We start from the raw sequence: 23,199 nt of genomic DNA, 5'->3' as shown, positions 1-23,199 counted from the left end.
CACTGTTGTTCATGTTAGCATTTTAGACCATTACTTAGTGGGCTTGGGAGAAACTGGACTCAAATCAGGATGGGCTAAGTAGGGTGTCAAACCAAGGGAATTTGATTTTGAACCTTCTAAAAAAAGGAAATTTGCTACTGCATTTTGCTAGTTCATCTAGGAATGTTGTCTGCTGTGTTTATACATATGAAAGTTTCAGAATTGGCATAGGACAAGTTGAAAACCCATTATAAAAAAGAAGGAATTTTCTGTTTTTTTCCCCATCTGTACTATTATAACTCCTTAAAAGTATGAAGAGACAACAGGAACATAATCTAAAAGGAAATCTGCAAGGGTATTGGCTGGACCTACAAAGTCTGAAATGAGATTTTTATACATATAAATATACATTAGTTGCATCAATACAGTTGCACACCCGCTTAACAAAATTGTATATCAACATACATAATTAGGATATAGAAACTGAATTTTAATCATTTAATATGAAGAAATTTGCAAAGGCATATACAGGATGATATAAAATCATCAAGCACAAAAGCTCATACAAACAGGCCTTTTAAAGTTTTCATTCTCAATACAAAAGTAAGTGATCATTGGAAAGCAGCCATAGCACACATATAAAATAGCAATAGACCTAATTTTTAAAATTTTGTTTTCATATGCAAAAGACCTCTTAGAACTGCAATCCACAGGAATTATACTGATTCGGTTGACTTTTTTTTTTAAACATAAAGGTTTCAGTTCAACTGTCCTGCACTAAGATCCCCTTTCACCCATATATTTAAAATACATTAGATTTTATTTATTTTAAATTGAAAAGATGGCAACTGGAAAAGAAAGAGTGCACAAGTTTTATGGCTACATAATGTTCAGCACATTAGCTTGTAGTAGACCATTCTTGTTTGGCTAAGTACATAAATCCACCAAGATATCATATAGTTGTTCAATGGCCATCTACCATACTTTACTGCTGCACATAAATAATAACAAGGCACAGGACAGCAACTAGTCCAAGAGCTTGTAAACCAAGGAACCAGAGCATAACCCAGAAGAACATAATTATTACGGGTTCCACAATCCGTTCTCCAAAATGCATTCTGGTGAAACCGATGTTGATGAGGCTCTTGTTGAGCTCACCAAAGAGAGTTCCCATTTTTTTATAGTCATCTGTGATAGCTTCAGTGCTGCTGTCTCTTTCTTCTGGTTGGACCTGCAGTCAGAAGAGAGAAAAAAATAGTTTATTGGTTTATTGGGCCAAGGAATCAGTAACATGTTACTGCAATTTTTCACAGCCCCACATGCAGTAATGCCTGCATTTTTCATCTTTTCATAATTATAAAGTGCTGAGAAAAAGGTGAAAACTAGAGATGAGAAGAACATTTAAAACAGGGGGCTTGAAAATACAAGCCTTAGCTAAACTAGGTCCAATTCAAGTTGTACACAGACCCTCACTAAAGTTTGTAGCCTGCTTCTTTTGCTCCTTGCCCTCAGTTCAAACCTGCTATCTTTTCCTTGCAAAAGGGCAAAAGACTAGTAGATGGCTCCCATCAATATGGGAGAGGCTCTATGGAGCCCTTCTTTAGCAGCAAATGATACGTCTTTTTCTTTCAGGGATATTGGGGCTCAGCCATAAGTCCAATGATCCCATAAGTCCAATGATCCCAATTGATGCCATGCCATTGGCAACCAATAAGAAACAGGGAGGGGGGCTTCTTAGCAAAAAATGTGCACAGAACATCATTTCCTGCAGTAGTTTCATGTTTGATGTTTCATTATCAAACACTCAGAAAAACCCCTTAAGCCAGGGCTCAACAAATTCTGGGTGCCAGGCTGCCAATAAAATTCTTTCTGGTTGGGGGGGGGGGGTTGGAAATCAAAGGAGACGAAACCATTTTGTCTGATGCAGCTTTAACTCTTTGCGCACAGGTAGCAAAGGTGTCTAGTGCCTCTGACATCTCCCACCCCAACCTCAGGCTGCTGCTCCCAAGAGTGGGACCAACAAACACGCACACACCTCTGTGACTTTAGCCATGTTTAAAAAGAGGTTTGTCTGTGAAGGGAACCCAGCAGGAGGCAGAGGAAGGAAGTCACATGTTTAATGCAGACACTTTTGACAAGAAGACTCATTGATGCAAATGGACAACTGGTAGTTTGCAAGACAAATTGCAGACTTCCTTCCCTGTGACTTGGGTAATAATCTTATACACACTTTGGTGGGAGTAAGCCCCATTGAACACTTGGGACTTTCATCCAAGTAGGTATACAAAGGGTAATATAAAGGGACATCACCACCCTCCGTCTCCAGCAGGAAGAGGAATAAAGCATGATTAGCTGCCCCGTTTCTCCTCTCCCACAGAGCCCAAGCAGATATAGCAAAAGATCAAGCAAAAGCTGTTTTCAATGTAGTCTTTCCAACTCGCCATAAGCAAGGGGAAGAAGCTGTGGCCTTTTAAAGCTGAAAAAAAAGGAAAGGAGTAGTCATGGCAAAGAAAGGCTCTCTTGGAGTGCAGTCTAGATGCCATCTCAACGACCAAACTCATGGATATCTAGATCTACATGGGCTTGGGGACAATATGTTTAAAAATCCATGTGGAAGGATTCAAACTCACAGATTAAGAAGGGAATCAAGTATCTTTTCCTCTCTTGTTCCATGTGCCAGCATCAATCTAGTCTGACCCACAGTTAACATCCATACTAGAAAGATACTCTGAACAAAGTTCCAAATGAAACAATAACGTGAGGCTTTTGAGCTATGGTACAACAGTTGATGTGGAGATCTTTAAACCTGGTAGTAAAGGAAAGTAGCTCTCGAAAGTTCCAAGGTTGACTCTCAGCACGAGCAGAACTCCACTGTGTTCTGAACTGCACAGAGACCACAAAGAATAACCCTCTCAAGGCTGTTATCTGCCAAATTGTGCCACATGGGAGATATTTATTATTTACATTTTTATACCTTCCTCTAAGAAGCCAGGGTGGTGTACATGGTTCCTTCTCTATTTCTGTCCTCACAACAACCCTGTAAGGTCGTTGAGGTGCAGAGATAGTGACTGGCCTAAGGTCAGTCAGGAAGCTTAATAGCTGAGCAGGGATTTGAACGTGTCTAACTACTGAAGCACTACACCATCCTGACACTTTGTCTGTCTGTCTCTCTGCATTGTCAGCTTTCCAGAAGCTGCTGGTGGGCCACTGTGTGAAATTGGATGCTGGGGGGCCTTTCTTATAGTGCAAGACCAGGTTGAATGAAAGAAACAAAAAAAAATCATTTTCCTTTTTCGCTTTCTATCTTGTTACTCACACATGCCTGACACACCTAGAAGGAATGTTCTAATGGCTGAATAACTTGTTATTGAAATTCCTTCCATCTTTTTAACGAGCATTCTTGTGCAAAGCTTATATGGACAGGCTTCTGATGGAGATGAACAATAATATGCCTTAATGAGCATCTTTCACAATGATGTAGGCAACATAAGTGATTTTACAAATGCTTCCATTAGAAATAGGCAAAGCTCACCACAAAGCTACTCATCAATATTTTAGTCACCAGGCCAGTACTTTGAATACGGCACTGTTCCTCATAAAGCAAACTTTCTTTGCTTTATGGAGATCAGGGCCCCAGCACATCTAGGTTATAGTCCCTACACTGATGTCAAGATAGGTAGAAAACAACTCTATGTACGTCAACTAAGAAATCAGTCCAAGTTTTATGGGGCACTCTCATGAACGTGTGTGCAGGATCGTAAACATTCACTAGCAAATCAATAATTCAATTTCCATTTGTTCTAGTAGTAAACAGGCTACAAATGATGACTGGCAGTGGAATCCTATGCATGTCTATTCAGAAGCCGTACTGATTCAATGGGACTCACTCCTAGGTACGTGTTATAGACCTACAAAACATATTCCTTTTGAAATCTAGTATATATTTGAAGTGTTGCATTTTCCATTATAATGAAATACTGAAAACTATCTTCATCAGCAGACGAACAGCAGTATTCATACATCATTCACCTGGAGGTATATTTTAGTTCAGATGTTTTGGGAGTGAGGTGTTAACAATGCCACTACAGACACTGAGAAGGCATATAAAATAAAACATAGATTCTACGATTGTGAAACAATTTCTTTGTGCACAAAAATCAGGAACGTTTTGTTTCAACTAAAATGTACAAAGATATTTGTATAATTATGTAGGTCCTTAAAGGAGAAGGACAAAAGAGGAGAGGAACCCAACATTGTACAGTTCCATCTTTTCCAACTCTTCACTGTCAGACAAAAATATTTACCTTTCAGCACTTTGGACCCAGTCTTGAGCTTGGTAAAAATCCTTCCTGATTTCAGTGAAAGGTTTAAATATTCCATAAAAACAACCCAACTGGATTAGGCCAAAGGCTCGTCTAGTCCAGCTTCCTGTATCTCACAGTGCCCCACCACATGCATCAGGGAGCACACAAGATAAGATACCTGCAAGATACCTGCTACTCCCTTGCATCTGTATTCAGTATGTCTTAACTAGCAGATTTCTGACACATGGAGTGAGAAACAGCTTCATGCTGATACAAAACTGCCTCCTGAATTCTGCACTACAAAGTACTTTGGGTACATCCTGATGTGTAACCTCATGTATAACCAAGGTAGGGAATTCACTTTGCAGATCAACCCAATGACATGTGCTCTAACTGTTCCTATTCAACCCAGGAAGTGTCCCCATTTCTGACCCTGGTAAACTGTGACCACATTTTGTCTTGGGAGGAGAGAAAGGTTGGGTCCCTAGAAATTATATCTCAAAGGGGGCAGAAGCACCTTGACTCTAGTGCACAAATATAGCATGGCATCCTTTCCATATACTGTCTCCCCTCAATAATCCAGACAACTAATTAGAGATAATGTATCTGATTGGAGTGAGTAATATAAGTAGATTACTGCATGATCAGATGAGTCCATCTAGCCCAGAATCCTGTTTTCTCACAGGAAGATGATGCCAATACCTCGAGTTTGTGGTTGCCCCTCTCCCAGAACTGTTATTTATAGGCATATTACCTCTGAATCCTAAGGAAGCATGACTGCACTTACTTATCTTGTATGTTTGGGTGTGCATGTAAGTATAAATGCTGGCTAGGCTAGTGGCCATCCCGAATTAATGCAGAAGTGAGTTTCCTAAGTTAATTATGCACTGTGTGGAGAAGTATTTCATTTTGCTGTTCTAAATCTCCCGCCAAGCAATTTCATTGGATGACTGCACGCTCTTATATTGAATGGTTGCAACAGCTTCTCCTGTAGCCTGACCTATTATGATTAAGCATTCTATTAAAACATGTTTAAAATTTAAGAAGTAAAATCCTAATTTCAGCAACATGTACTGTTAAAGAGAAGAGATCACGCAGTGATCCTTGCTGCAAAACAGGTGGGACGACACTCAAGAATGTTCCTGTTTCAATCTGCAAGGTGTCAAAGAATGCAGTGTGCCACTGATGTTTATACAGTCCTACAACACAACTTTCAAGGTCACAAGTTATTTAATTCTCCCTCCCCCCTTTATGAAATAGTATCACATTTCAGAGAGAGAAAAACATGATGTACTTTTATTCTTGCCTTGTTCAGAAATCTCTGCACACACACGAATAAGTGTGTGCTCTACATTTCAATGTTATTAGAAAACAGAACACTAAATAAAAGTGGTTACTCAATAACAGAAAAATGCTGGTGTCCTTGCAAGTTTCCTGTCTTCATATTATTCAGCTCCTTCTAGTTTTATTTTGTTCATGTTTATTTTCACTCAGAAAAATGTATCTACAGCGAACATTTTTAAAATATAAATGCATTTGGTGAATATCTTTTTTATAATATGAGATGTACTAGCCATTCACCATATGATATGAGAAAGCAAAATAGAAGTTAATCCAGTTCTGCTTTTTTTTTTTTTTTAATGCTGCAATGCTAAAATAATTTGTGCTTCAACCACGAGTACTTTTATTTATTAAAAAGTACTGCAATAATGGGCAACAACAATTACCCTTATACAATCTGGGAAAATTCATGTTCATGCCATAACAGAGAGGGAAATTTCTAGAAGAGTGCAATCCTACCCTGCACTGGAACAGGCAAGCCAAGAGGCTTGCGCTGTATCCAGTGCAGGATGGAGCCAGAATCGGCTCAGCCAGAGGCAAAGGGAAACTTTTCCCCTTACCCCTGGGTAAGGCGCCCTGGCCCCTATGGGTCTCCTCAGACCCGTGCCACCTCCGGAGGTGGTGCAAGTCCAAGGAGAGCAGAGCGGTTTCAAGCTGCTTCAAACTCCCTGGGAACGGGGGTTGGGATCCAGCATAACTGCAGGATCCCAGCCCTGCCTCCTGCTTCCCACCCACTGTTTTTGCCCTTCCCCCTTTGGAAGGGGAACTTAGTACCCCCTGATAAAATTCCTTTCAGAGGCCCTGGCCCTACACATACAGGGAGAACAAAAAGACAAACACTCTGGCAAAATAAATGTAAGCAGACAATCAGGGAAGTGGAAAAAAAAAACTGGGGCCAAAAAAAGAAAAAAACCACTTTCGGGAGACACTTTCGGGTCTCCCAAATCAGTACATACCACATTCAGCCACTAGAGGTGCTGAATGTAATGGAATGTAATTGAACAAAATTATTTCATTACATTGCATTAGATTCAGCACCTCTAGTGGCTGAATGCAGTATATACCAATTCTGGGAGACTCAAAAGTGTGCCCTTTATTTCTATTTATAGACATTTAAACTGGGTCCTAGGTAACAGCAGATTTCAGTAGCCACAGGGATCCCCTGCAGATAATGAGCTGTTCCAACCTGTAGATTAACATGGATGGAACTTGGGCAAGTCTCCAGTGCAAGACTTGACACTAAAAATGCCCTTCATTTAAACTTATTTCTGTCTAACGTTACTTAATACGCTAAGGGCTAAGTACAGCTAAGGGCAAGTTACAGTGAGTTTATGTTCCCATTTCATAAAATGCTTTTGGAAACTTGGTTTTATCTGAGGAGATTGTTTCACAAAAATCTGGCTAGGTTGTGAGTCCAAATTTGTCAAAGTATTCAAAACCAAGGTTGCCATAACAACATGTAGCAACCCTTTTCTGCCCTATGACCAACATCATATTTCAATGTTTATTGCCCTAACAGCCGAGCTGAAAACAGTTTTTGCATGGTGGCTGCTTTTATTTTAATTTATTTCTTATCTCTGGTCAGCATTACCAGCTTAATCCTGTGCCTGTGCTTGTTTACCTCTCAACAGAAATAAAAGAAGCCATTTACAACCACTTAAATGCCATTCCTGACTGTTCAAGCTTTGCTATCTTATTCTGCCTTCATATGTACACAAAATATAAACCCATAGTTTTATTTTGTTTCCGTTATACAACATTAACACTCTTAGGGTCCAATTCTATCCAATTTTCCAACACTGATGCAGCCATAATGCAGCCCTCAGGTTAGGAAACAAATATTATTTTACGTTAAGGAAGCTTCTGTGGTTGCCCCCCCCACCGCTGGACGCAGTGTATACCCTGCTGGCATGGCTGCACTGGCACTGGAAAGTTGGATAGGATTGGGCTCTTAATTTCATTTGCCAGCAAATGAGGATTAACTAACATTCAAAAAAATCAAGCTTAGAACCACAGCATATTCTTCAATTTGCATTACCTTTGTTATGCAGCTAGGTTTGCCCCTGATTGGTGCAATGCTAGGAGGTCAATCAGCTCTTACTACTGCCCTTGCTAATACATGACATGGTAAGGAATAAAAAAGGAGTCTACGGTGTGACATTTTTAGCTTCATGGACTATTTTACTATATGAGGCCATGGTAAAACAGGTGATCAACTGAACAGGACTCGATCTCTGAACAATTTTTTAAAAAATTGTTGTTAGAATAGATCAGGGATGCTTAAACCCCGGCCCGGGAGCCACTTGCGGTCCTTGGGGACTCCCAATCTGGCCAACGGGGAGCCCCCAGGCTCCAATGAGCCTCTGGTCCTTCGGAGGTTTGCTGGAGCCCAGGCTGCCCTGATGCAACTGCTCTCAGCATAGGGTGACGGATCAACCTCTCGAGTAAACTGTGGGATGAGGGCTCCCTCCACTGCTTGCTGTTTCATGTCTGCGATGCAGTAGGCAGTGAAAAAAAGGCTAGCCTTGCTTTGAGCAAGACCTTTTATAGGCTTTGAGCTATTGTAAGACCTTCATTCATTCAGGTAAGTTCCATCTCTAATATATTTATGTAAATTTATTCAAATTTGAAATGTAAATTAATTCTTCCCCCCCCCCGGCCCCCAACACAGTGTCAGAGAGATGATGTGGCCCTCCTGCCAAAAAGTTTGGACACCCCTGGAATAGATTATTAACTATAACCATTATCAATATGGATTGAAGTGTTCTGTCCCTAGCTATCCATATGTAAAGTAAAACCAAGCTATTGAGATCTTTTGAAGTCATACTGGTCCCTAACAGGACTGGTGGTGATGATTTCTACAATCTGGAGAAGGGAGCATAGGGACATAAGAACATAAGAACAGCCCCACTGGATCAGGCCATAGGCCCATCTAGTCCAGCTTCCTGTATCTCACAGCGGCCCACCAAATGCCCCAGGGAGCACACCAGATAACAAGAGACCTCATCCTGGTGCTCTCCCCTACATCTGGCATTCTGACTTAACCCATTCCTAAAATCAGGAGGTTGCGCATACACATCATGGCTTGTACCCCATAATGGATTTTTCCTCCGGAAACTCCAGGACATATTGGGCAATCCATTGGGGATCTGTAATTGTAAAAGGTCAAGAGTATCTTGCCTCCAAGCACCTGAAACACTTCCAGCAAATCCACAATAGGAGCTCAGATAATCAAACACAGCTTGTATTAACAAGTTCCTGGAGGCTTAACCTGAAGGCTATTCACACTCCCCTTACCTGCTGAAGTTAACACATGCAGTTTTTATAGGGGAACCTGACTAACTCCATTAAGTCCTGGAAGCAACAGATGGAAGTACACAAATGTTTGAAAGACTATTGCTTGGGAAAGAGACAGTAAACTTTAAAAAAAGGAAAAATATAGATCTTAAATAGATCTCTTTTCAGCCTAATCACCTCTCCTATGCAAATCCCTCTGGTGGGTTACAATTTGTTCTGTTAAATTTGTGTTAGTCCCACAACGCTTTACAGGTGTTATATATTCATTAGGGCTAAATTAACAATCTCCACTGAAAAACCACTGCTTCCTATTTACACTGTCTCTCTTTCCCAGGCTGACTGTTCCGTTCTTGAAAAGCTACAAAACTGCCAGTCATCCCTAGAAGCCATCCATTTCTAACAGATGTTCGCATGATTTGAAGGTGGCAATGAACATTTTACTACAAAAGTGATAGAGGTTTTGTTCCTCTTTTTAGGACACAGCAGGTTCCTCCACCCCCCATTAAGATAAGAAAACAGAACAAAACGTAACATGTTCAACTGTCAACAGCTGCTCTTGAACAGAGAACTTCATGGCTGATTTCATAGAGCAGCCCACAAATTACAAGCTCTGCAGTGTTGGGCAACAATAGTTTTATGTGGCATCTGTTAAGAGTTTTGTAAAGAAAGTAAATGTAGTTGCAAATGATGAAGCAGAGACCTAGAGTAGGGGTTCTCAAACTAGTGGGTTGTGACCCACCAGCCCTAGAAGCCTTGTCTCTGGCCCCTTAAGGGATGGGGTAGGGGGGTGGCGGTGGTGCGATCACCAGGATTGTGCAGCTGCCAGGGACAGAGGGGCTTTTGTTCTTAACCTCTGTCTGCACCAGCCTTTGGGGGAGGGGCAGCAGACCTCTCTGCAAGGCTCCCTATGTCTAAGAACACTGGAAAAACACAATTGCGATCCACTTTGGGTCATTGTGCTTCTTTTTTGCCCTATTTCTATTTTGTTGTTCACAGGGTAAAGAACTTCTGAAAAGGGCTATAGTTAAGAGAGGATATAACTATAATATATACGTTAAAAAGTTGCCCTATCACGTATACAGCATTGTGCCTACATATTCTTACATTCCTCCAGGTGCTTTTGGTGGTGTGTGTGTGCTCGCTCTCTCTACATAAACAAACCCTTTAAATACTATACTTGCCATAAGAGAGAGATATTTTTCCCTCAGTGGACTGCATGCAGCTAGAGTAAGAGTTACGTGACCAATGAGCACAGGCAAATTGTGTGGGTCCCAACCCCAGGACTGATTGCTAGTAGTGCAGTTTCCATGGGAAAGATCCAGTGGTGGGCAGAAGCCAATCATATGTATCATTTAAATGTTATTACAGATGCCCAGAAAGGAAAAATTGCTCCCATGCAGCAAAGTAATGTTTAAAGGGCTCCTCAGAAAACAGAAAAAAGGAGGAGCAAATCTGACGTAGAAATATTATTTAAGCGAGAAGGATTATGGATGCCTCTCTGCCGTAAGTTAAAACCCACAAATCCAACTGTATTTAAACAAGTTTCGTGTCAGACTGTAATTGGAGGTAAAGATCAAAGGCAAAAATCCAACAAATATTGGACAACAGCTATTGAAGAATCAGAGTTGCCCCTCTTGGAGCAGGACACACATCACTATACAATACGCTATTATGATTATACTACAAAATAACCCACATGAAACATATACACAACATATTTTTTGCCAGTTGTCAACTGATCTTCTCATACAAAAACAAATTGAAGCAGCATACCTGTCTCTTATGTTAAGTGTATTACATTTTACTACTCGCCTCACTCCAATGAACATTGTTTATTAGAATTAATTGCAGACTTTAGCCTTCTAAAATTTCTTCTATCATTGAGACAAGCCATGCACTGAAAGCACTAACCAGATTTGTACTCAAGGAGACAGCATCTGCTTAATTGATTTTGAGGTTTTATAAAAGATGCTGATCATTTTCTTGGCTCATGCTCTAAATGGGAATCCTGTTATAATTATGCTGCCATTTTCTTACATTAACTTCTCTTCTTCAAAAGAAGAGAGATGATTTATGTACAATGTACCAACTCAAACCTTAAGAATTGACTACTGTAGAAAGTTTTCTTACAAAATTTCACTTATAGCACTTCACGTCTTGCTTTACTCTACCACAGTGTTTCTCAGTGTTTGTTCCCCACTGTATCACTCCGCATGGTCTATCTACTGGAAGTACTACCAGAAGTAACTGATGATGTCAAGAGGCTTAGGGCGGATGGAAGGGCTTTTTCAGGTGCACAAAAAGTGCACGTTGGAGCTCTGCTTGCTGAGCTGAGCCTCCTACTGGAGCTTGTTGCATTGTGTTGCTTTTCTTGCTGCCAGGCAGCAGGGGTCTGGAGTTTCCGTGAGTACCATCAGAAATCATCTCAATTACCACCAGCGGTACTCATACCCTTCTCTACCAGCTGATTAAGTGACAAAAAATACATACAATGACAGCTGATCAAGACTTCACAAAAAATAAAAAAAATATCCCGTCCTTCCTCCAAAGAACTCAGGGACCAGGAAAGCATATAATGCTTTAATTATACTTTAATTTATCTCTACATTAATCCTGTGAGATAGGTTAGTCTAAAACAGACTGACTGGATCACGATCACCCAACAAACTTCATGGCTGAGTCATTTTAAACCCAGATCTCCCCAGCCCTACTCCAACCTACATCACACCGATTCTCGAAATATCATCTCATATACACACAAATCTAAACAAACCAAAATCTTATGGTTTGGTTCCAAGAAAGAGGACAAGAGAAAATGCAGCTTACTGCCGTAAAAGTCTTTTGGACAGTTATCATAAAAACTCAATTTCCACATCACCAGTGAAACAAAGAGAGATGCTTAAGGATCTGTGTTACTTCCTAAACTAATAAGCTTCCTACCAGTGCAATCCTACACATATTTACTCTGCAAGTTCCACTGAGCTCAATGGTGCCTCCCCTTTAGTACATCCCAGTGCTCTTGAAGAGACTATTCAGAGTTGGAAACTGCATCATACAAATGGGTTGGTAGCAATTTTGAAGCCTCTAGCCTCCCTTCCTCCCATTAATGTATTCTGGTAGTTCCAGACACACACAGCAAAACCTGCAGCGACACAGTCGCCAGTATCAAACAGCTAGGTGCAAGCATTTTTGAATCAAATATTAACCCTCTTCTAACATTAGGTGCTGTGTTTTTGTTCACAAGACAGTACATGCCTCTCTCCCTACAGCCTGGAAAGGAAGCGTCCCACAGATTGCTTCAGTAAGAATGTGCTGATAACTTGTGCTGTCACATGTCAACTTCTGAGCCACCTGCTGCAGCCTCTCATATCCAAACTGCCAAGCGCTGCCGTCCTATATGGATCAAGAACCTTGCTGCACAGATTAGCTCTTTAGAGTCAAAGGTTCTAAAGGTATAAGCATGCTTTCTTTATTTTTAGATTATGCATACGTGTTGTACCAGCCACAGTTTTAGAAGATACATTCCCTCCTATGTGTGAAAGAGCAACGGGGATGTCTCTTTTAGGTTGGTACTTACCATGTAAAATGGTTATTAATTATTATTTTATTTATACCTACTTGTATTAAAATATCTGCTGCCCAATTAATCATATTCCTTTCTTACAATGCAATGCTACACGTCTATTCAAAAGTAAGCCCCACTGAATTCAACCCTATTCACTCTTCCAGGTAAGCATATATGGCACTGCAGCCTTAGGGCCCAATCCTATCCAACTTTCCAACACTGGTGCAGCTGCAATGCAGCCCCAAGGTAAGGGAACAAATGTTCCAACACCCTGAGGAGGCCTCTGTGACTATCTCTCTATCACAGGATGCAGCGTACACCCCTTACACTTACGGAGGCCTCCTCAAAGTAAGGGAATGTTTTTTCCCTTCTCTCAGAGCAGCATTGCCCTTATGTCAGTGCTGGAAAGCACTGACATAAGGGGTCAGGATTGCGCCCTAAAATGATTACTGGACTGGGGCACCTTCTTTATGAGAAAAGACTATGGCATTTGGGCCTCTTCAGCCTAGAAAAGAGGCGCCCGAGGGGGGACATGATTGAGACATACAAAATTATGCATGGGAAGGATAGAGTGGATAGAGAGATGCTCTTCACAATCTCACATAACCCCAGAACCAGGGGACATCCACTAAAACTGAGTGTTGGGAGAGTTAGGACAGACAAAAGAAAATATTTCTTTATGCAGCATGTGGTTGGTCTGTGGAACTCCTTGGGCAGAAGGATGTTCTTTTTCCTCTCACACAACCCCAGAATTAGGGGCAATCCACTCAAATGGAGTGTTAGGGAACAAAAGAAAATATTTCTTTACCCAGCATGTAATTGGTCTGTGGAACTCCTTGCCACAGGATGTGGTGGTGGCGTCTGGCCTGGATGCCTTTAAAAGGGGATTGGACAAATTTCTGGAGGAAAAATCCATTGTGGTTTACAAGACATGATGTGTATGTGCAACTTCCTGATTTTAGAAATGGGCTATGTCAGATGCAAGGGAGGGCACCAGGATGTAGGCCTCTTGTTATCTAGTGTGCTCCCTGGGGCATTTGGTGGGCCACTATGAGATACAGGAAGCTAGACTAGATGGGCCTATGGCCTATAGGCCTATGGCCTGGTTCTTATGTTCTTAAGTTGTTTTGAAACAAAATTGTTGAGAAAAAAAAATTGTTTCCCCTTGTCTGCATAGGTTCTCTCTGGTCTGGAAGCTCACATTTATTTCATTGTTTAATATTAGACCTGTTTGGGATCATTATATAGAAGCTTAGTGATTTTTTTGACCAGAAGTATGCTGCAGGAAAGCAACTCTTGCTCATGTACATCAAACAGCTTATGGTAAACTGGTTTTGTTATAAGCCGTTTTGCTTAAAGTTGCAGTTTATTGACAACTTTAAGTAAGGACTTGCAGTATTTATAATTACTGTACACTAAAGATTTTTCTCTGTCTAGCATATGTCCAAGATACGACCTCAGAGGCAGTTCCGCATAAACAAGTAAATTCATTTATCTCTTCCTAGAAAGACTTTATTGCAGAGACTTGTCAGTCCAAGAGGCTTATCTTCAAATTATAATTATAATTTTATAAACAGCCTGTTTTGCTGAAACTCACTGCCTTGCCAGTTATGTCATCTTAATATTTAATTAAATGTGGTAAAATATGAATCCTGGTCCACACTTTACCCATGGCATTGCTCCATATAAACAAATTCGTTGTTATGCACTTAGTGTAAGTTTAGTAGTACAAGTAGCAGGAGGAGAATAATTGTTGAGAGAGGTATCATTGTCCTGAAAAGCCTTGTGATTTAATACAAAAAGTTTTCCAGTCTGCCTGATCATTCATATTGGCCTTGTGTGCTACAGCATGAACAATGAATGCGTTTGTCTTGAAGAAGTTGTTACATGCTCTCAGCATGTACATGGAAAACTGGAACTATGTAGCAGAATTCTGAGTTGGCTTTCCTGTGCTGGCTCTGAATGTTGCAAATGTACTGTAAAGCATGTTTTTGACTACTTGTGAGTGGGCAACAGGCAGTGCTGGCAAAACAGCCTGTTGGTGCTGCATCCAGGAGCAGCACCAGCCAGTACAAATAAGGTTGCACCGGACAGTGAGAGAGAGTAGCGGAAGGGCATTCTGGAGGGGGGAAAGGGGGTATTTCTGGGTCAGGGAGGGAAGAATTTTTGGGTCAGGGAGGGAGTATTGTGTCCAGTTCTGGTCGCCACATCTCAAAAAAGACATAGTGGAAATGGAAAAGGTGCAAAACAGAGTGACTAAGATGATTACGGGGCTGGGGCACCTTCCTTATGAGGAAAGGCTGCGGCGTTTGGGCCTCTTCAGACATGATTGAGACATACAAAATTATGCAGGGGATGGACAGAGTGGATAGGGAGATGCTCTTTACACTCTCACATAATACCAGAACCAGGGGACATCCACTAAAATTGAGTGTTGGGCGGGTTAGGACAGACAAAAGAAAATATTTCTTTACTCAGCGTGTGGTCGGTCTGTGGAACTCCTTGCCAAAGGATGTGGTGCTGGCGTCTAGCCTAGACGCCTTTAAAAGGGGATTGGACAAGTTTCTGGAGGAAAAATCCATTACGGGGTACAAGCCATGATGTGTATGCGCAACCTCCTGATTTTAGAAATGGGTTATGTCAGAATGCCAGATGCAAGGGAGGGCACCAGGATGAGGTCTCTTGTTATCTGGTGTGCTCCCTGGGGCATTTGGTGGGCTGCTGTGAGATACAGGAAGCTGGACTAGATGGGCCTATGGCCTGATCCAGTGGGGCTGTTCTTATGTTCTTATGTAAGAATGGGTATGTATTTGGTCTGGGGGGGGGCAGGATCAGTGGAGCAGACTTCTGCCATTTCCTAACCCCTCTACTGGCCCACCCAGGGTTACACTGGGCTTCCTGGATTTGCATCAGCTAAACAGCTGGTGCGGATCCAATAACCCCAATAGGGATGGCTGGGGCTTTACCTGCGGTAAGGGGAAATAAATTCCCTAACTCTGAGGAGACCTACAGCTACCTCCTGTGCTGCACTGGATGCAGCATAGGCCCTATGTGGCCAATGCAGTTTAGGATTGGGCAGTCAGTGGTTCAAGAAGTATAACCAGCACTGAAGCATTTTTTCATTTCACACTTGATATGGGGATTAAGGATGATGAATATAGCTCAGCAAAAAGACAGCATGCCTTCTGCTCTGGTTTAAGCTGACTTAGAAATAACTATGTTTTGGCTCAGAAAGCTTGCCCATTACATATTGTGAATAGGAATACAGGATGAGAAGCTTTGCCTAGTGTGTTACTGAGTTGAAAATGTTTTTTCGTTTCATATTTTTCCATAAGGAAGTCACTCTGTGCCCTGTTCCTTTGAACAATACATTTATGCTTACAGGCTCCTTTCCTGGAATTTTCATCTGCCCATTCCCACAGAACTTGAACAAAGCTAGGAAGTTTTAGGATTGAGGCTGGAGCCTCTACCTTAGAGGAAGGAAGACCAGCACACTTCTTATAGAGTACAACACTGTGCACCTGTTCTGGCCAAACTGCAATATACTGACTGCACCATCCCCACTATTATACCAGTCTGTCTGTGTGTGCATGTACACACATGCATGCGCTATTATGAGCAAAAGGGGGCAGAGGCACAAGACCATAAATTGATTATTTATCAATTAATCCAGATTAAAAGAACCACTCCCTAAAACTAGGTATTTGTTTCCCCATGAGTAAGGCAGGCAGGATTACAGCCTAAGTCTTACTGAACACAATGGGCTTACTTCTGAGTAAAAAAAAACATTTTTTTTCAAACAGAACCTCTACCAATAACACAATTTTGAAAGCACAGAGTTTCATCTTCAGCCATTTTCTAACCACAATGTTTATGGATTAATGCAAACTAAGGCTGCAATCCTAACCATACTTACCCGGGAGTAAGTCCCATTGACTCTAATTAGGCTTACTTCTGAATAGACATACATAAAATTGGGCTCTAAAACACACACTTCAGTCACTTGCCTACTAGTTCAGTGCTTGTGAGAGCCATTACACAAGCTATTCTTAGTCACGCAAATATTCATTTACTACTTACATTGCTTAAAATTCCTACACTGGTCCTAAGCAATGCTCCCTGCAGTTCAGATACAAAACTAAAGCTGCAAACCTATCCACACCTACCTGGAAGTAAGTCCTATTGACTATAATGGAACTTACTTCTGAATAGACATGTATAAGATTGAACTCTCAGATAGAAAAAAAAAACCCAGTAAGAATAATCACATTATAAGCATAGGATGCTATACCTCTGAAGGATGCGATAGCTAAATGGATGGTCTGGAGGCTCAGTTTTCAGTTTTCTCATACGAAAAGTTCACATACATGTGCAAAAAATGTGCACAACATGATAATGAAAGGTGCATATTCTTCCAGTACATCACCAGGAAAGCATGCAAGAGGATATCACTCCCCACACCCAACCTTCATAAGAGCCCCATTGGATCAGACCAAAGGCCCATCTAGTCCAGCCTCCTGTATCTCACACTGATTCACTAGATGCCTCAGGGAGCACACCAGACATCAAGAGAACTGCATCCTGGTGCCACTCCCTTGCACCTGGCCTTCTGAGGTAGCATACTTCTAAAACTAGGGGGTTGCCTATACTCATCATGGCTTGTAACCTGTGATGAACTACTCCTCCAGAAATTTGTCCAATCCCCTTTTAAAGGCACCCAGGCCAGATGCCATCACCACATTCTGTGGCAAGGAGTTCCACAGACTAATTACATGCTGGGTAAAGAAATATTTTCTTTTGTTTCCCAACACTCCATTTGAGTGGATTACCCCTAATTCTGGGGTTGTGTGAGCGGGAAAAGAACATCCCTCTGTCCACTCTCTCCATCATCACCACCACATCCTGTGGCAAGGAGTTCCACAGACCAATTACACGCTGGGTATAGAAATATTTTCTTTTGCCTGTCCTAGAACTCCTGACACTCAATTTGAGTGGGTGCCCCCTGGTTCTGGCCTTCTGTGAGAGGGAAAATAACATCCCTCTACCCACTCTCTCCATCACCACAGCCACATCCTGTGGCAAGGAGTTCCACAGACCCATCACATGCTGGTAAAGAAATACTTTCTTTTGTTTGTCCTAGAACTCCTGACACTCAAATTGAGTGGGTGCCTCCTGGTTCTGGTCTTGTGTGAGAGGGAAAAGAACATCCCTCTACCCACTCTCTCCATCACCACATCCTGTGGCAAGGAGTTCCACAGACCCATTACATGCAGGGTAAAGAAATTTTTTTTTTTTGTCTGTCCTAACTCTCCCTCCATTTGAGTGGGTGCCCCCTGGTTCTGGTGTTGCCTGAGAGGGAAAAGAGCAACCCTCTCTCCACTCTCTCCATCCCCTGCATGATTTTGTACCCTTCCATGGAGAGCAACATCTTGTGCGGACCTGATCTCCATGCACATCCTCCATCCTTGGAGGCGGGAGGGGACGGGCAGGTGGCTCAGATGCAGCAGGAAGCCCTTTGTTGCGAGGATGTTCCCTTTCTTCCAGGCTGACAGCCAGGCTCTCTCCCCCTCTCTCGGAGAGCACCTCCCCTCCAGAGCTCCAGCTCCATCGGCATGCGAGGGAGGGGAGCGGCTGTCTCTCCCTGTCGTGCCTGCCAGCCTGTATGGTCTGCTGGTGGGTAGTGTGCCATGCCCTTCCTAGAGCCTCGCCGCAAAGGCGCCAGGCTCGGGACAGGGTAGCAGCCACCCTACCGCTGGAAGGGGGAGCCACTCACCTGCTGCTGCCTGTGCCGGGCTCCGGCTCTCCTACCCGGGGAGGGCAAGGCGGGCTCCCTCTCGCCCTGGAAGGCGCACTCCGGCGGCGCCAGCACCAGCAGCTCCTCCGTCGAGCCCATGGGCGCCCCTTCCCCGCTGCGGTCGGAAAGCGAAGCCCCTCCTGCCTGGGTCCCCGGGAGGAGACGCGGGCAGCTCCCCCAGCCTGGGCAAAGCGGGCACTCCGCGCGCACCAGCCTCCGGTGCGCGGCTGCAACCGCCGCCTGGCAGGGTGTGCCTGCGGAGCGTCACCGGGAGGCGGTGGAGAAGGGCGGGTCGAAGGGGCGGGGGTGGCACTGACGCTGCCGCCGCCGCTGGCTGGGCGGAGGCTCCTGGCTGCCTAGAAGGGGTGGCATGGGCGTCTCTGGAGCCCCCGGGGCTGCTCAAGCCCCCTTCGTCCTCTCGGGGCTTTGAACAGGCCAGGCAGGCAGGCATTCAACAGGCGCAGCTCTCTGTTCTCTGCGTCCAAGCAGGCTCTGAAAGCAAGACTGGTCCAAGCGTGCTTCCTGGAAAGCAGCACCTCTTGGCACCCATGTGCCTGCCAGGGTTCAGCTGATGTGGGGAAAGAAGGGAGCTCTTCATGACATCACAGCAGGGACGTGCAGGGCGCTTGGGTTGTGGGTGCCTCACTGGGCCGCGGTGCTTTTCCAGGGACTCCAGTGGGGAGGCTCTGCCTCACCTGCCTCCCCACACACTGCACATCCCTGCATCACAAGCCCCACCCCTGACTCTCCCCAATTGACTTTGGTATCTCCAGGAAACGTGATACCAATTAGCCAGACATTTGTTAGAATAATTATTATGTTAGATGTTCCTAGTAGTGCAGCTTATCGCAATTGTTCAACTGTTATCTTGTCAATGTCTGTGTTGGCCAGATATTTCTTAAGCGCCTTAAGGATTCTGCCCAGTGCACCAATACAAGTATTATTATTATTAATAATAATAAGAATATTTATATACTGCTTTTTAACATTACACTAGCCCTGAACGCTAAAACTGCAACAAAGCATGACAGAGCTGATAATACCATACATTTAAAAACACCTTCAGATAACAAGCTGGAAAGCATGGGAAAATAAGTTGGTGCTAGTTTGAGCCTCCCTGGAAAGTACAGTACAAATTTGCAGATGGGGTGCCACAGCGGAGTTAACATTACACCGCAGTCCATTGTACAGGAACTTCATCAGCAAATTTTTGCCAAACCAGTGTGTTTCAGGGTGAGATTCTGTGATCAGTCTGTGCCTTTCACAAATCTAATAATTGTACTAATAGAGGCCCTGGAGCTGTTTTCATGCAGTGGAAATTCAATGAGCATGGAGCAAGTGATGAATGAGTATTTTTCTAAACTGACTTGTTGGTGCAGTTGTCATTTTGTCAGTTCTGCATACTTTCCATGGAACTGATGGTGCTGTGCCCATTCTGCTAAAATAGTGTAATAATTAAAACAGCCTTAACTTTAACTCACTCACCTGGTCGACACTGGTGACTTTTTGATGAGGCCTTTCCCTTCTGGTTAAATCTTGTTTGCTGTGCTTCTGCAGGTAGCAGCAGCCGCAGCAATGCTTCAAATGCTAACAGTGTCAGAATAGAGCCATTTCCCAGCACATTGCAGAAGAAAAAATGGCAACCTGTAGGGGTCAGATGTCGAGAACACTATCAGTGCTTGAAGCCACTGCTGCATGTGGTGTGTTGGAAAAAAAATGCTTTTAAAGAAAGAAAGAAAGAAAGAAAGAAAAAAAAACTTCACTGCTGAGGCTGCCACCACTGGTAAGCCCCCTGAAGCAGGCAAGGAACATTTCTTTGTGATCATGTAACTTTTCAGAACAAGTTTGCATTCAAAGTTAAGAAACTGGGTCATGTACCGGGAATTTCCTGGTTCAGATTTGCTATTCATGTGAACTTACTAAAACTAAACATGTTATAAATAGTTTCGTAAACATGTATTAAATGTAAAGAACTCACATTTTCTTGGGAGTAAGCCCCACCGAATATAATGAGACTTGCTTCAGAGTAAGACATGCCTTGGACTGTGCCATAAGTGGTGCTTTCCAGGGCATCAGATGCCTCCGTGACCAAAAGACTTTTCCAGTTACGTCTGGGAGGTCCAGTGAGGCCCTCCTAATGTGGGTCGGGACCCATGTTGAATCTGGGGTTCTCGAACCCACAGATAAGGAGGGTGCACAGTATTATGTGTGCTTTGTGATTATTTTTGGAGCTTTCTTATTGTATGATTTGAAATAGAAGACTAGCTTGCAGGAAAGGAAAGATTTGTTAGCCCTTTATCCATACATTGGTTTTCTGCTGAAAATGGCTGTCCCAGTGGTGGAGACAATGAGTGATTAGATGATACTGGTAATCATGTCTTCTCTTCAGCAGCTGGGACTGGGGAGCCATTTTAAGTGAAAATCTGTTCCAAAGGAAAGTGCTAGGAAATTGGTTTTCAAATTGCAAGTGTGTTGACTGTATTGTTCTTTTTTAAAAAAAGAAGGAAGCCTCTCCCAACACAGAAATACATGTAACTGTTCTGCTCTAACAGAACTTCTGCTCAACATTCCTGACAGGGTTGTAAGGATGATCTGAGATAATGAAGCACTTTGAAGAGCTACATAAATGTTAATAACAATAATCTGTGAAGAATCTAGCATGAATGCGAATGGGAGCAATTGGATGATAGGGAATCTACTGTAGTTCTAATGGAGGCAGCATGGGAGAGAGAGAACATTTTAGTCTAACTTGGATACAGGTATACTCATGTGATTGCATTAAATATGAGACCCTCAAATCAAGTGTCCTATTTCCAATATCATTATGTAGCCTTGGTAACATTCTGCTGGCAATGCCAATAGCCACTATCAGTCCAAATCCTATTGGAAGGATAAGGCACGGCATCCGTATTTGCAACATAAGCAAAGCATTTACACAGATAACTGGTAAGTAGAACTGAACGGGGCCATACCGATATAAGCTGGTTGTTGTCTTGCAAGCAGCTAATATATATACTGCAACAGTTCTTTTTCTACTAGTTTTTAGTATAAGATGCATATACATCTGTCTGCAAGCATCAGAAACTCTACAGGAATGCTCAGCATCTGGAGTAAAAATGTAGCATTTCCTACAGCCCAGTCCTGAGCTGCACAGCACCCAAGGCTGCAGTGGCAAAATAGCTGCAGCTGCCCAACGTCCATAGGCCCCATTCAGTTCTATTTAGCTGGCACAGAGTAAAACAGCCCCATGTTGGGACAGGAGGCTAACACAGGGCTATGGGTCCAGCAGAGCTGAGCTCCACCGGTCCTGCCCCCCTCCGCGCCTTCTCCCTACCCTCCACCCACCCCAGAACGCCTCCCCCCACACTCCTACTCATTCACCACCCAGCACTTACCTGGAGCTCTGGGCGGTGGTCACCTGACCTCCACTCAGAGCTGGCTTACGGCACATTTTGCAAAACTACGCACGGGCGCTAGCCAGCACGAACCGGTCTGGATCAGGCCCTTAAACCTCTGCTAATGGAAAAACCGAGGGAAGAGAGAGCAGGGTTTATAGTGCTAAGCCAGTATGATTTTCCTGTGTAAAACTGGGTTTTCCATGAATAAATTTTTTCAAAGTCTTTGCTAGGCTTCATTTGCTTCACATGCAGGCTATTAATATATCTAAATTTTGTAGACACATCTAAATGCTGTATGCTCAGGTTATGTGTCCACCATCTCCACATAGCCTATGGCAGTCATTTTTAGGCCTGACATGGATTCTCAAACTAAAGCTGCAGAATTGTGTGATTTCTTCTTGTTCCTCAGCCGTGTTAAGACATCTAAAAATTGGATTTCTGAACATTATACACAGAATGAACTAGGTACAATCAGGATGCACTGGATAAAATTGAGATGAAACAATTCATTTGATCAGTTTTACTATTCATACTGATGTAGCATATGATGAATTGCAGAACTATCATAGCAGTTCCTCTACTCCGAGAGAGAGCATGTTCATAATCCAATCTAATTTACAGAAGTGTACAGAGGGTAGAATTAATTCAGCCCCTCTGCCTGGAATCTAATCAAGCAGGCATAGTGCCCTTGATTGCTTTGCTTCAAAGACTGAGAGCCCAGTCCTATGCTGGGGCAGTGCTAGCAGCCTGTGTGCTACACCAAGAACGACAAACGTGCTGTCAGGCATATTGTGGTGGCTGGGAGGGGAGAGGCACAGGAGGGGAGACCAGCACCAGTTGGTAACAGAAGCCCACAGTGGTGAGTATCCTGCTGAGCAGCAGGAAGGCATTTCTGGGTGGGAGGAGACTTGGAAGGCAGGGAGAGGGCGAAACTGGGCTGGGGGAGAATCCCTATCTCCTCTCCCGCTCCTGAAAACCCTGCATGGGCTAATCAAATCTGCACCAGCTATTTTGCTGGCACAGATTCAAATAAGCCCATAGGGGCAGTGGGGACACTACAGGGGGTGAGGGAACCAGTGTTCCCTTACCCTGAGAGATCTCCAGCTGTCTCTTTGGCCCTGCAGGATACAGCAACTGCTGTTCCAGCACCACTATACCATGGTGCCAGCAGCCAGTGTAGGATTGGGCAGGAGGTCTGGTCTAGAGCCTCCGTTTGCCTGAAGATAACATCCACAAGGTTGCCAGTTCGAGGCCACTGGCACCGTGCAACCTTGAAGCAGCTGACAAGCTGAGCCGAGTTATTCCATCTGCTCTGAGCATGGCAGGGTGGAGGCCAGAATGTGAAACCAGATCAGAAAGAAACATCTGAAATGTTGTGGTTCTTGAAAGATAGAACCTTCTTTCAATTGTAAAAATCCCTACGGGGATTTAAATAGCCTGCCTATGTAAACCGCCTTGAATAAAGTCTGAGGAGAAATCTGACGACCAAGAAAGGCAGTATATAAATACCTGTATTATTAT

At 43.2% G+C, this 23,199-nt stretch overlaps 1 protein-coding gene across 1 annotated transcript; it reads right to left on the bottom strand.

The window, feature by feature from the left end:
• Positions 1-463: 463 nt before the first annotated feature.
• FAM241A (family with sequence similarity 241 member A) lies at positions 464-18,543 on the bottom strand. Its single transcript, XM_066632235.1, has 2 exons — positions 18,260-18,543; positions 464-1,210 (listed from the first exon to the last, which is right to left on the bottom strand). Exons 1-2 carry the CDS (start codon positions 18,377-18,379, stop codon positions 965-967), a joined length of 366 nt encoding a protein of 121 aa, XP_066488332.1. The 5' UTR covers positions 18,380-18,543; the 3' UTR covers positions 464-964.
• Positions 18,544-23,199: the final 4,656 nt, after the last annotated feature.

The sequence above is a fragment of the Tiliqua scincoides genome, chromosome 6 (genome assembly GCF_035046505.1).
Source record: "Tiliqua scincoides isolate rTilSci1 chromosome 6, rTilSci1.hap2, whole genome shotgun sequence".
Lineage (NCBI taxonomy): Eukaryota > Metazoa > Chordata > Lepidosauria > Squamata > Scincidae > Tiliqua > Tiliqua scincoides.
Note: the sequence above shows the minus strand (reverse complement) of the source record. Positions and strands in the feature narration are given on the sequence as shown.

Excerpts from the sequence above, each read along its gene's own strand:
- FAM241A (XM_066632235.1), bottom strand. The coding sequence starts at position 18,379 with ATGGGCTCGACGGAGGAGCTGCTGGTGCTGGCGCCGCCGGAGTGCGCC. Across the intron at positions 1,211-18,259 it reads CCCGGCACAGGCAGCAGCAG|GTCCAACCAGAAGAAAGAGA; the intron begins GTGAGTGGCTCC and ends TTCTGACTGCAG.